At 44.3% G+C, this 13,455-nt stretch overlaps 1 protein-coding gene across 3 annotated transcripts in view; it reads left to right on the top strand.

Annotated features, from left to right (window-relative positions):
* Nucleotides 1-28: 28 nt before the first annotated feature.
* The window catches only part of DHX33 (DEAH (Asp-Glu-Ala-His) box polypeptide 33), a 22,045-nt gene continuing 8,618 nt past the window's right edge, over nt 29-13,455 (top strand). The window contains exons 1-8 of one of the 3 annotated variants that reach the window (XM_008573449.1): nt 29-134; nt 2,984-3,144; nt 3,812-4,039; nt 4,239-4,409; nt 9,443-9,628; nt 10,317-10,428; nt 12,131-12,290; nt 12,454-12,542. In XM_008573449.1, the coding sequence (XP_008571671.1) occupies nt 3,881-4,039; nt 4,239-4,409; nt 9,443-9,628; nt 10,317-10,428; nt 12,131-12,290; nt 12,454-12,542 (877 nt within the window). In that variant the 5' untranslated portion in view covers nt 29-134; nt 2,984-3,144; nt 3,812-3,880. Of the gene's footprint in view, nt 135-2,983; nt 3,145-3,811; nt 4,040-4,238; nt 4,410-9,442; nt 9,629-10,316; nt 10,429-12,082; nt 12,291-12,453; nt 12,543-13,455 lie in introns of all 3 variants that reach the window. The other 2 variants (XM_008573448.1, XM_008573450.1) reach the window with 2 other exon arrangements.

Genomic DNA, 13,455 nt, shown 5'->3' with positions numbered 1-13,455 from the left:
GCCGCCCCTGGCGCAGCCTTCGGCCAGTCCCTATCGTGAGGCCGTGGAGCTGCAGCGCCGGAGTCTGCCCATCTTCCAGGCGCGGGGGCAGCTGTTGGCCCAGCTCCGAAACCTGGACAGCGCCGTCCTCATTGGTGGGTGGCCGCGCCGCCGGCACTTCCTTGCTCTCCGTCCCGGCTTTGCCAGAACAGTTTTTCTTAGGTGCCTCTCACCCCGCTTTGTTTTTCAACAAACTTGAACGCCTTTTCTATGCCAGGCTTGTAGAGGGGCCTCGGAGAAAAGTTGAGCAGCCCCTGCCGCTGAGCCGCAGAGGGAGTGACCGACGTGTGCAAAGACAACTTCCCCGTGAGAGGGTAGAGGGGCGCCCCGGGGGCTTCGGGAGTTTAGAAGATTGAATCTGCCCTAATCTGTGAGGCGGCGGCTGGGAAGATGGTTCCGGAGGGAGGGCATTGTAGGCAGAGGGAGATCACGACTGGAGGTTAGAAACAGCCCGGTCGAACCGGAAGCAGTCGTTTCTAGTGCATGAAAAGGGCAGGGACTGATTTGATCCCCAACGTTTAAGGAAGAGGAGTTCCTGAAAGACCGAAGGGATGAGCCGCCAAAGAAGGGAAGGAGACCCAGGAGTGCTGGGAGTCAAAGGAATGGAGATTTGTAGGAAGGGAACGAGCAGATGCAACAGTAAGGCCCAGTAATGTGTAGACCAAATTTTTTTTAAATGTCCACTGGATTTAGAAGCGAGGTATTGATTGTGGATTCCATTGAGAGCTATTTCAACAGATCCGTGGGGGTAAGAGCTGATCTGTCACTGGGCTGAGATGTATGTATGAAGGAGGTGAGAGAATGAAGGTAGTGGGAGCAGGCTTCTGTTTTGAGAAAAGGGAGGGGGACTTGAGAGGAACTTGCAAGTATTTATAGGTCGAGGGGAAAAACTCAGTAGAGATGGAGGCTGAAAATGGGATAGAGCTAGCAGCAAAGATCAGGAGGCATGGGGAAAGAGTGCACTTGGCAACAAGGGCTAGAGGCAGAGCTGGCCTGGAATAGGAGGAAGACTGTAAGAGTCTGCAGGGCTGGGGGAAGAAGTTGAGAACAGTGGGACTGAAAAAGTTTGTAGGGGGAGGTAGAGGGAGATCACATTTGAGAACTTCACTTTTTCTGCGAGACAGGTGCAGGAGTTCTGCTGAGAGTGGGAGTCAAAAACAAGAAAAAGATCAATGGTAGTGTTGGTGCCCAGGTGCATTTTGGCCCCACTACAAACTCATGTCCTTGCACAGTTGGCTTATTTTACTTTAGCGATGCTCGGTTGCCCTGGTGCAGGACTAGGAAAGATGGACAGAGAGACATTGATCCAAGTTTGGGGTTTTACCTGGTGGATTCAGTAGGAAGATTGCAAAATAATCAAATTCTTAGTCTGTGATTCTTGTAAGGAGGAGTAGTCAGAAGGGGCTGATGGACTGGGAGAAAAATGCAAGAATAGTGGGACCGTAGGACTGTTTGAGGTCAAAGAATTGTAGTGGTAGCTAGGGAAGAGAAGGGTACACACAGGTTTACTGAGTCCTTTGTTCTAATTAGGTGTTGTTAAAGGAACCCACAGAGGGTAGGAAAAACATTTATTGGGTGCTTACTGTATGCAGGATGCTCAAGTTCGTGGAGAGACAGACAGACCTTCTCTGCCTCCAGGACCTTCCAGTATTGGAGGAGGACAGAAACATTTAAACAGTTGTGAACAATGTAGGATGGTCGGTGTTAGAATAGAGATGAACAAGAAACTAAAGAGCCCAAAGGAGGGCCACCTGTGCAGCACCAGAGGAGAGCGTTTAAAGCCTCACTTATCCCATAGTTTGCCAGACAGTCAACATGAGGGCAAGGTATTCCTTAATAGTGTGGGCAAAGGCAGAGGATTTGAAACAAAGTGGCAAGCTAGGGGATGGCAAGGAGTTTGTTATGGCTGCAGTGTATGAGTGGATTTCTCTTGATGTCAGTACGTCCAAATCAATATAACAATTGTATTTCATTTTATGTTGTAGCTATGCTAGATACCTATTGTTGAACATTTATATTGTTTCCAAGTCTTTGCTGTCATGAGTAAAGTCGAATGAAACATCTTTGAAGTTGTATTTTTATACTCATCTTTAATTATTTCCTTAGAATCAATTCCTGCAAGTGGAATTGTCGGGCTAAGGCTCAGAGACCCCTCACGTGCCAGGCAGGCTGGGTCACCAGAACCCTCACGTGCAGGTCGCAAGCTAAGTAATTGGGAAAGATCTCGGGAGCCGTTGGCAAATTGACAGGTTTGTTCCAAAGCGAGCTCCTCATCCTCAGCTTCCATCAGCAGCAGCTTACAGCAGATGCAGCGGAGGCAACGGCCTCCCAGGGCAGCTGCGGGGGCACTGGCAGCAAAAGCCTGCAGCACCAACCTCCAACAGCAGTAGTGGCATCCCAGGGGTGGGGGGCATTGTGGATCAGAGCCACTCATCCTTTATACTTAAGTCCGATAATCCAGGAACACCTTGGTGGAGTCAGACAACCAAAGAACACCAGGGTGCACATGCACAATTACATTAGACAACCAAGGAACACCTGGGTGCACGTGCGTATTTACACCAAATGCTGGGCAAGATTCTGAACATCTGAGGGACCCTGACCGTTTACTTTCACTTTACCTACAGGAATTATGGGTCAAAGTGTATAAACATTCTAAAGAATTTTAAAGTTTGGCCACCGATTAACACTCCACTGATTAATACTCCTGAGGTTTTACCAACTCAGAGTGTTTTCTTTTATCTTTTTCTTCTGACTTTGAGCAGGTTGTCTGGTGAACTTTGTGTCAATTTGCATTTAAGTAACTTTTGTTTTTGTTTTTAGCAGCTGGCCTGTATAGGGATCTGAAAGCTTGACCTTGGTGTTATAATACTGCAGTCTAACCAACTAAGCTAACTGGCCAGCCCTCAATTTGCATTTAAATGAGACTTTTTTTCTTTCCTAGGGGAAACTGGCTCCGGAAAGACAACTCAGATCCCTCAGTACCTCTATGAAGGGGGAATTAGCCGCCAGGGCGTCATTGCCGTGACCCAGCCTCGGCGAGTGGCTGCCATCTCTCTTGCTACCAGAGTCTCAGATGAGAAGAGAACTGAACTCGGGAAGCTGGTATACTTTCCTTCTTTACTAACCAGCTCTTCCACTGTGCTCCCTGCCTTTTCTTTTTTTGAAAAGAGGTTTATGTAGCCAGCTTCTTTCTTGCCACAATTGTTAGGCCTGTCTCAGAGTTCTTCAGCAGTAACTGGGAGATCAGAGGCTCTAAAAGGCTGTCAGTCCCATTTGCTTTGCTTTCACAATCTGTTGGCAAGAGGGATAAATTAGTTGTTTTCCTTGAGCATCTTCTGTTAAATCTCTTATCTACATATCTTTCTAGAAAAATGGTAAGGATTATTCTAGCATATATGTGGGTATTGTGAATGATTCTTAGAACCATATGTAATAGAGATTTGTGTGTGTGTGTGTGTGTGTGTGTGTACTCATTTCACTGAAACACCTTGGACATCTTTGCATATCTGTACATGGCTTCACATGAAACAATTAAGTAGCATAAGGTAGGCAGTTAGTTTTTAAATTCCTTGTAATGCCTTGTGTCATAATTGCAGTTAAAGGCACATGTCCATTGTCTCCCCAGATAGACTACATGCTCCCCAAGGGGCAGGACAGTGTCGGTGTTGGCCTTGTTCACTGTGATAGCTCAATTGCCTAGCACAATGCTGGATACACAGTGGGTATTCAACAAACGTTTGATGAGTGAGTAAGTTGTTTCTTGGAGCAGGTTGGCTATACAGTGCGCTTTGAGGATGTCACCTCAGAAGACACCAGGATCAAGTTTCTAACAGATGGCATGCTTCTGCGTGAAGCAATTTCAGACTCCCTGCTTCGGAGGTACAGCTGTGTCATTTTGGATGAAGCCCATGAACGGACAATCCATACAGATGTGCTCTTTGGAGTGGTGAAAGCTGCACAGAAGAGGCGAAAGGAACTGGGGAAACTGTCTCTCAAAGTATGTATGGTACATGTAAGGAAATAGGCCTGTGTTTCTACCTCAGGGTGTTTTCCTCTGCCCAATCTGCTTCAGAACCACAGAAGAAATTAACCATGATGAAAATTAAGCAAATCAACCATCTGTTTTTAGGCATGGGAAGGACACCAAGGCAGTCCCAGTGTTTGTTTCCCATCCTTCTCTTCGTTCTCTTCTGCAGGTGATCGTGATGTCAGCTACAATGGATGTGGACCTGTTCTCTCAGTATTTCAATGGAGCCCCCGTTCTCTACCTGGAGGGTCGGCAGCATCCAATTCAGATTTTTTACACCAAACAGCCTCAGCATGATTACCTGCACGCAGCACTTATCTCGGTCTTCCAGATCCACCAGGTATGGAGTGGGGTGCTCTTCTCCTTTACCTTGCAGTGGGTAGCAAGCATTTGGCCTTGAAAAGAAAAGCTACAGAGTGAAACAGGTTTGTGAGCTGTGCCATCAAGGTGAATAAGGAGTTCATTTGCCATGTCCAGGTTTTTATCCTTTTTTTTTCTAAAGATGACCAGTAAGGGGATCTTAACCCTTGACTTGATGTTGTCAGCACCACGCTCACCCAGTGAGCAAACCGGCCATCCCTATATGGGATCTGAATCCGTGGCCTTGGTGTTATCAACACCACACTCTCCCGAGTGAGCTACAGGCCGGCCCAGGTTTTTATTTTATTTTTTTTAAAGATGACCGGTAAGGGGATCTCAACCCTTGGCTTGGTGTTGTCAGCACCACGCTCAGCCAGTGAGCAAACCGGCCATCCCTATATAGGATCCGAACCCGTGGCCTTGGTGTTATCAGCACCGCACTCTACTGAGTGAGCCATGGGCCGGCCTCGGCCCAGGTTTTTATCCTTTTTTATAGTATCTCATATTTTCTCTGAAAAGAACAATAATTCACCTCCAACCAGCATCTTTCTCCCACTGAGCTAAAAAACTTCCATATGTTAGAGCAGTGGCTTACAGACTTTTTTGATCGTAACCCCCAGTAAGAAGCACATTTTATGTTATAACCTGGTACAATCTATATAACTGAAATAAGTCTGTGAAACACTGCCTCTTTTGCTACGTGTGGTGTTCTGTGATATTTTCCACCTCATTTAAAAAAAAAAAGTGGAAATTGACCCAATAATTGGTTGCAACTTAAGAGGCTTTTTTTAAAAAACTGTATTACAGAAATATTTCAAGGTTTCTTCTCATTTTGTTAAACATTTACTTAAAAATTTTGCGTGATTCAATCACCTTATTTTTGTTTACTTTGTATAAAATTGACTGTTTTTTCTTTTCTTTCCTTTTTGTCTTTTTTACTGACCGGGGCCGTACCGGGGACCAGCAACGGGATCGCAACCCTCGGTGTTGCGCCCACACCGCGCTCAGCCAGTGAGCGGGAACCGGTCTCCATATAGGATCCGAACCCTCAGCGGGAGCACCGCCGCACTCCCAAGCGGCGCACTCTCCAGTGCACTACCGGGCCGGCCCCTAAAATTGACTGTTTTTAACTTTCTGTTACTTTTCTGAGAAAATTTAGCAGCAAACTTTTAAAATTAACTTTTACTTATTTTATTTTTTGGTGGCTGGCCAGTATGGACATCCAAACCCTTGATCTTGGTGTTACCAACACTGGTCTTGAACCAACTGTAGAGTTAATTTTTATTTTTTACTAAGTGATGCATGTGTAGTCTGAAGTTTTAAAAAGTCAAGTAGTTAATATTAAAAGGCTCGTAATTTTAAAATAGCCGTTGCTTTTACTTCCCATTGCAGATTACCACTTTTTCGGGTAACTACTTTCAATCCCATAGTTGTTGCCTCTGGATACTTTCATATGTCTTAAATACCGTGATTCTGTAGCTATTTCTTTTTTTTTTCTTCCCCCGCCCCACAGCAATGAAGACAATAATATATTGCTGTTTCTTGATTTCTCGGTATTAGGCATTATATGCTAATTTCTCACCAAAGTAGATAAGGATTTAGAAATACCCCTCCCCCCCACTCTCGTCTCCTCCCTCTCAACGTCGGTGTTCACAATGTGTTTTTAAATCCAGTATCAGTATATAAAATATGACCATATGTTGCTAGCAGCATACCACCCTATACCTTCTTAGACAACACAATTGTGCAAGTTTTCTATAGTTATAGCTAATTTTTTCCCAAATGTTCCAACACCTCTCACATTCCAGTCATGAATATTTGTTCTTCGTTCAAACACAGTCCATCTTTTCCCGGAGTCCTCAATGCTGCTGTCCAGTTGGAATAGGTGGCTCTTCTAGGTCACTGGGCAGCTGTTGTCTTGACTCTTTCCCCTGGTAAAGTCCATTATGGCATCATGTGGCTTCCCAGCCTCCTGGCTGAGCTGGGTAGGAGGGAACCAGGGGGCTCTAATCACACTGTACCCAGACTTTGAGCCAGCCCCTGGGTTTTCATTCTCTCACAACTTACCTCTGCCTTGCTCCCTTGAGCACTGAGCCTTTCTGTCTCCTCAAGGGAAATTGACTCATCCGCTATCACCATTCCCCTTAGCAGGCACCCAGGTGGTAGCTTCCTCTACCACCAAGTCATTCAGCCCCTCTCCCCCATCTCTTCCATCTTTCAAAAATGGGTTGAACCCAGTTGGCTCCCTTTGTCTTTGTCTTTTTTGGGACAGTGACCTTTACTGTTATTTTGATAGTATTTGGGCCTTGTTTAACCATTAACTACAAACTTGTTGAGGACTTTTCATGACTGACGGTTGCTGGTGGATTCAGGTTACATGATGGCTTTGATGAATTCTCCCACAGATGAAGTTCACTGTTTTAGATTTTATCCAGCCTGTATGTATATACCTCTGAACATTTGTCCTGTTAATACTGCCCACCCAAGTATACATACATATGAATATGTACATTTACATATATACACACATATATAATTAATGTTAAACATGTAAAAAATGATTTTGCCATAAAGCACTTTACAAATTAATGTGTCTGAACAGACAGCAAAGATTAAGTAAATNTCTTTCCTTTTTGTCTTTTTTACTGACCGGGGCCGTACCGGGGACCAGCAACGGGATCGCAACCCTCGGTGTTGCGCCCGCACTGCGCTCAGCCAGTGAGCGGGAACCGGTCTCCATATAGGATCCGAACCCTCAGCGGGAGCACCGCCGCGCTCCCAAGCGGCGCACTCTCCAGTGCACTACCGGGCCGGCCCCTAAAATTGACTGTTTTTAACTTTCTGTTACTTTTCTGAGAAAATTTAGCAGCAAACTTTTAAAATTAACTTTTACTTATTTTATTTTTTGGTGGCTGGCCAGTATGGACATCCAAACCCTTGATCTTGGTGTTACCAACACTGGTCTTGAACCAACTGTAGAGTTAATTTTTATTTTTTACTAAGTGATGCATGTGTAGTCTGAAGTTTTAAAAAGTCAAGTAGTTAATATTAAAAGGCTCGTAATTTTAAAATAGCCGTTGCTTTTACTTCCCATTGCAGATTACCACTTTTTCGGGTAACTACTTTCAATCCCATAGTTGTTGCCTCTGGATACTTTCATATGTCTTAAATACCGTGATTCTGTAGCTATTTCTTTTTTTTTTCTTCCCCCGCCCCACAGCAATGAAGACAATAATATATTGCTGTTTCTTGATTTCTCGGTATTAGGCATTATATGCTAATTTCTCACCAAAGTAGATAAGGATTTAGAAATACCCCTCCCCCCCACTCTCGTCTCCTCCCTCTCAACGTCGGTGTTCACAATGTGTTTTTAAATCCAGTATCAGTATATAAAATATGACCATATGTTGCTAGCAGCATACCACCCTATACCTTCTTAGACAACACAATTGTGCAAGTTTTCTATAGTTATAGCTAATTTTTTCCCAAATGTTCCAACACCTCTCACATTCCAGTCATGAATATTTGTTCTTCGTTCAAACACAGTCCATCTTTTCCCGGAGTCCTCAATGCTGCTGTCCAGTTGGAATAGGTGGCTCTTCTAGGTCACTGGGCAGCTGTTGTCTTGACTCTTTCCCCTGGTAAAGTCCATTATGGCATCATGTGGCTTCCCAGCCTCCTGGCTGAGCTGGGTAGGAGGGAACCAGGGGGCTCTAATCACACTGTACCCAGACTTTGAGCCAGCCCCTGGGTTTTCATTCTCTCACAACTTACCTCTGCCTTGCTCCCTTGAGCACTGAGCCTTTCTGTCTCCTCAAGGGAAATTGACTCATCCGCTATCACCATTCCCCTTAGCAGGCACCCAGGTGGTAGCTTCCTCTACCACCAAGTCATTCAGCCCCTCTCCCCCATCTCTTCCATCTTTCAAAAATGGGTTGAACCCAGTTGGCTCCCTTTGTCTTTGTCTTTTTTGGGACAGTGACCTTTACTGTTATTTTGATAGTATTTGGGCCTTGTTTAACCATTAACTACAAACTTGTTGAGGACTTTTCATGACTGACGGTTGCTGGTGGATTCAGGTTACATGATGGCTTTGATGAATTCTCCCACAGATGAAGTTCACTGTTTTAGATTTTATCCAGCCTGTATATATATACCTCTGAACATTTGTCCTGTTAATACTGCCCCCCCAAGTATACATACATATGAATATGTACATTTACATATATACACACATATATAATTAATGTTAAACATGTAAAAAATTTTTTAGATTTTATCCAGCCTGTATGTATATACCTCTGAACATTTGTCCTGTTAATACTGCCCACCCAAGTATACATACATATGAATATGTACATTTACATATATACACACATATATAATTAATGTTAAACATGTAAAAAATGATTTTGCCATAAAGCACTTTACAAATTAATGTGTCTGAACAGACAGCAAAGATTAAGTAAATGGGCATGTCATTAACCCTTTGGATGTCGTTGCCTTTGACGGTGAAGAAACCAGTAAACCTCAGTGTCGAAAGCAGTTGTCTAAGTATAGTGTACTTTTTGGGAGTATGAAAGTGCTTTTGATGGCATCTTTTAGTAAGGGCTCCTTTTTTAGCATGACTGTTTCTGGTCATTTCCGTTGATTAGGATTTCCCCAAGTTGTGTTCTCTTTTGTCAACTTGATCTTTCAAGTTGCTTAGGAAAGGAAAGAAGCTTTATGCAGATTTTGCTTGCCTGATTGTGCTTTTCATGGTATTTAAAAGCAGTCTGGTGATTCTCTTTCAAAATTTCCTCAATTGGTTTTTAAACATAGCTCACTAACTCACACGTGTTACAGTTTTATGCATTGCTGGCAAGGGTTTTCTCCCAGGGAGACATTAATGTTTAGGCTCATTTACATCTCCATTACATTTCTCTTTTAAGAAAAGTAACTCTGGGAAACATCGTCAGTGACCATTGTTGTTTTCCATCAGTGCCTAATAATCCCACTCTACCTTTTTTATAGGAAGCCCCTTCTTCTCAGGATATCCTGGTGTTCCTCACTGGTCAGGAGGAGATCGAAGCGATGAGCAAGACCTGCCGAGACATTGCAAAGCACCTCCCAGACAGCTGCCCCTCGATGCTGGTCCTTCCTCTGTACGCCTCCCTGCCCTATGCACAGCAGCTTCGCGTCTTCCAAGGGGCCCCCAAGGTGAGTGCACCATCTCTTCTGTCCAGACCCATCCCTGGGCACCCAGATGGATCCACCAGTGGGGCCTGTGTGCCTGTCACCAGGCTCCAGATAAGGTGTATGGGACAGGATGCTTAGGGAGCAGATCAACTAGTTCAGAAGGCATAGGAATATAACACCCAGCCGCAGCCACAGCCCTCCTGTGATAACAGGGAAGCAGTTGCCGGGGATGAGGGAGAGTACAAAAGCAAAAGCTGGATGATAAATGAGTGACTCTTCTAAGGGCCAGCATTAACCGCATTTGTCCTGCACCCTCTGCTGTGCCTGGCACAGTGCTCGCACACACACACACTGGCTGTCATCCTCACAGGAACCAGCAAGGTAGGTTATGATCCCACAGGGATACTGAGGCCCCCAAAAGAGAAGTAATGGTTACTTACTCACACAGCAAATAACATCTACCTGCTTCTGAAACATGTGCTTGTTCCACTACATCTCATCGTCTCAGATTAACCTTTAGGACTGCAGCATTCCTTCCTCTCCCTGCCCAATTTAATGACCGGCCATTAATATTAATGACCACTCTTAATAATGAAGTCATCTTTACTTGGTCATGAGTGGATTGTGGCAATCAATGGTGAGAATATATATCAAAACTTCTGAATCATACGTGTGTCATATGGCTTTTTGGTTTTCTTCCTCCTTTTAGGGCTATCGCAAAGTGATCATTTCAACCAACATCGCTGAAACCTCCATAACCATTACAGGAATAAAATATGTAGTTGACACGGGCATGGTTAAAGCAAAGAAGTATAACCCTGGTGAGAATCTGTAGCTCATGAATGTCTCTCCTGTGTGTAGTGAGCAACTGTTGAGACTGTAGTCCTGCAGTTTTCCCCCAAATGAGCACTTCATGTTTGCCCCCAAGATGTGGGTGGCAGGCACCGTAAGTGAGGCAATCCAGAAGTCAAGTGCAGGTAGGAAACCCGAGGCAGGTATGTGAGACAAGAAGGCAAGGCAGGAAAGAATAGCCTGGGATCAGCAAACTTGGGGACAGAGGGTCAGGGACCTGGGCAGAGGGTCTGAAACCCCCCAAGAAGCTGGGCAAGAATGATGGCTGTAAGGCAGGACAGCCTGATACCAATCAAAGCCTCTTGTCAGAAATAGTATTTGAGTGTGGCTGGTTTGAGCTCCCAGGTTTCCCGGAAGGAAACAGATCCCCAGGCTGGGGTGAGGCGTGGAGAGTGAGCACTTTATCTCCTAGGAGTGCGCAGTTGGAAGCTTGCTCAGGTCATTTCTACTCGCGTCTGTTTTATACTTTGTTTTATTCTACAGAGGATTTGAGGTAACTGAAATTATCATTCCCCAATATTTAATTGAATGCTCTATAAACATTGGAGGATGCTAACTTTCACACGTGTATCTCCTAGAAGATAATGTACAGATTGAGCATCCCTAATCTGAAAGTGCAAAATCCAAAGTGCTCCAAAATCCAAAATATTTTGAGGGCCAACATGAAACCACAAATGAAAACTTCCACACCTGACCTCATGTGACAGATCATGTTTTTCATGCCCACAATTATTAAAAATATTGTATAAAATTACCTTCAGGCTATGTGTATAAGGTGTATATGAAAAATAAATGAATTTCATGTGTAGACTTGGGTCTACATCCCCAAGATACCTCATTATATATGTGCAAATATTACAAAATCTGAAAAAAATCCAAAATCTGAAATTTCAGGTCCCAAGCATGGGTAAGAGTCTTATCACTATTTTTTTCTATTATTTTACCTGTAAATTTATCTTGTAATTATTTTTCATGTTTATTCTGTCTGGGATACTCAATCTGTTTGTGAAAGAGCTTGCGTGTCTAGTACCTGACGCAGAATACACCTTTATCAAGAAAATTAATCTCATTTACTCTTAGGAAACAAACATCATATTATCTGTTTTATACTAGATCTGGGGGGAGGCTAAAGCACACAGGTGACTTGAGGAACTTAATTTCTGAGTCAGGAGCTGGTCATTTAGTTCATTTGGTTAGAGCACAGCCTTGTAACACCAAGGCTGTGGGTTCAGATCCCCCTCCTGGCCAGGTGCCCCCCCAAAAAAAAAATTTGAGTCATTGATTGATAGGGTGACAACTATCCTAGTTTGCTAGAAACTGTCACAGTTTTAGCACCGAAAGTCCCACAACCCAGGCAAACCCTCAGTCTCAGGCAAAATGGGTGGTTGGCCATCCTGTAATCTTCTCTTCTGGCTCCCTGCTATGAGCATGAGGCTTTTCTGATGTTTTTGTAACAGATTTCACACAGGGCTTATTGCAAGGCCTGTTTCACTGTGGGGCCAAACCACTGCAGAGCAGTCTGGTTTTGCATTTTCTAATTTAGCTTTGAGTTTTTGTGGACCCCTGTATTGCAGAAAGAATCACTGGTGTTCTGGGGAATGCTTCTTTTTGTCAACACTGTAGAAACAACAGTGATGAGCGTGGCACTAATGGGGCCCGTCCTCCTTCCAGACAGTGGTCTTGAGGTGTTAGCTGTGCAGCGGGTGTCAAAGACCCAGGCCTGGCAGCGCACAGGGAGGGCTGGCAGAGAGGACAGTGGCATCTGCTACCGGCTCTACACTGAGGAGGAGTTTGAGAAGTTTGAGAAGACGACCGTGCCAGAGATTCAGAGGTAGGCTTGAGTTACTCCTACGTCCTGCCATCTGTCCCTGCATCTCTCTTGCTTGCTCAAGTTTTCCCAGAGTTGCAGTTTTCACTGGCACTCCTCAGTGATCAGTTCTGACCCACTGGCTGGCGGATTAGGACAGATGAACAACCCTTGTCTCTCTTCACAGGTGCAACCTGGCGAGTGTGATGCTGCAGCTCCTGGCAATGAAAGTCCCAAATGTGCTCACCTTTGATTTCATGTCCAAACCATCTCCTGGTAAGTGGAATTCTCAGTGTAGCAGAAAGTGGACAAGTAGACAAAGAACAACACGTGGACTTTCAAAAAATATTTTGGTCGTCGTTTTTTGTTTAATTTGGTGGATAACAACATTAACTATCAGAGAAGTGTCTCAAAATCATAAAAGGAGAGTCTGTGCTGTCTGCACCATCATGTAGGGACTCACAGTCAGGTTCCTTGACCTCTGGAACCAGTGAAGGTCATCAAGGGTTCCATGGAATACAGCAGAAACCCAATGAAATTGTACTTTTGTCAGCAAAAGGACTGAAAAGATTGAATTTCTTTGCTTTCAACTGGAATTTGATCAGTTGCTACCTTTCATTGATAATCTCTCCATGGAGGAAGAAAAAATTAATTGGGATTCTTAATGATGGTAGCTTTGGCCGTTGGCATCTCATTAACACACCATTTTCCTTTTTTTTTTTCTTCAAGGGGAGAAATGCAACTGGTATTTTATTAAAAAAAATAAAAAGAAAAGAAAAGAAAAAAGGAAAAGTAAACAGCTGATAGGTATGCATAGGTCCCACCCTGATTCTCAGGTTCATAGTTCTCTCCCAGGGCACCCACTGTGACCATTTTCTAGTTGTCTTTCAGAGAAACTATGCATATGTGAATATATGTCATCTTGTTTACTGATTCTCAGGTTCATAGTTCTCTCCCAGGGCACCCACTGTGACCATTTTCTAGTTGTCTTCCAGAGAAACTATGCATATGTGAATATATGTCATCTTGTTTATTTTTTTATTTATTTTTTGTCCTTTTTGAGACCGGCCGCACCACGCTCAGCCAGTGAGCGCACCGGCCATCCCTATACATAGAATCCGAACCCGTGGCGGGAGCGCCGCTGCCCTCCCAGCGCCGCACCCCCCCCCGCGCGCCCCCCGCCCACCCC

This window comes from Galeopterus variegatus, unplaced genomic scaffold, assembly GCF_000696425.1.
Source record: "Galeopterus variegatus unplaced genomic scaffold, G_variegatus-3.0.2 Scaffold923, whole genome shotgun sequence".
In the NCBI taxonomy this organism is placed as follows: Eukaryota; Metazoa; Chordata; class Mammalia; order Dermoptera; family Cynocephalidae; genus Galeopterus; species Galeopterus variegatus.
Note: the sequence above shows the minus strand (reverse complement) of the source record. Positions and strands in the feature narration are given on the sequence as shown.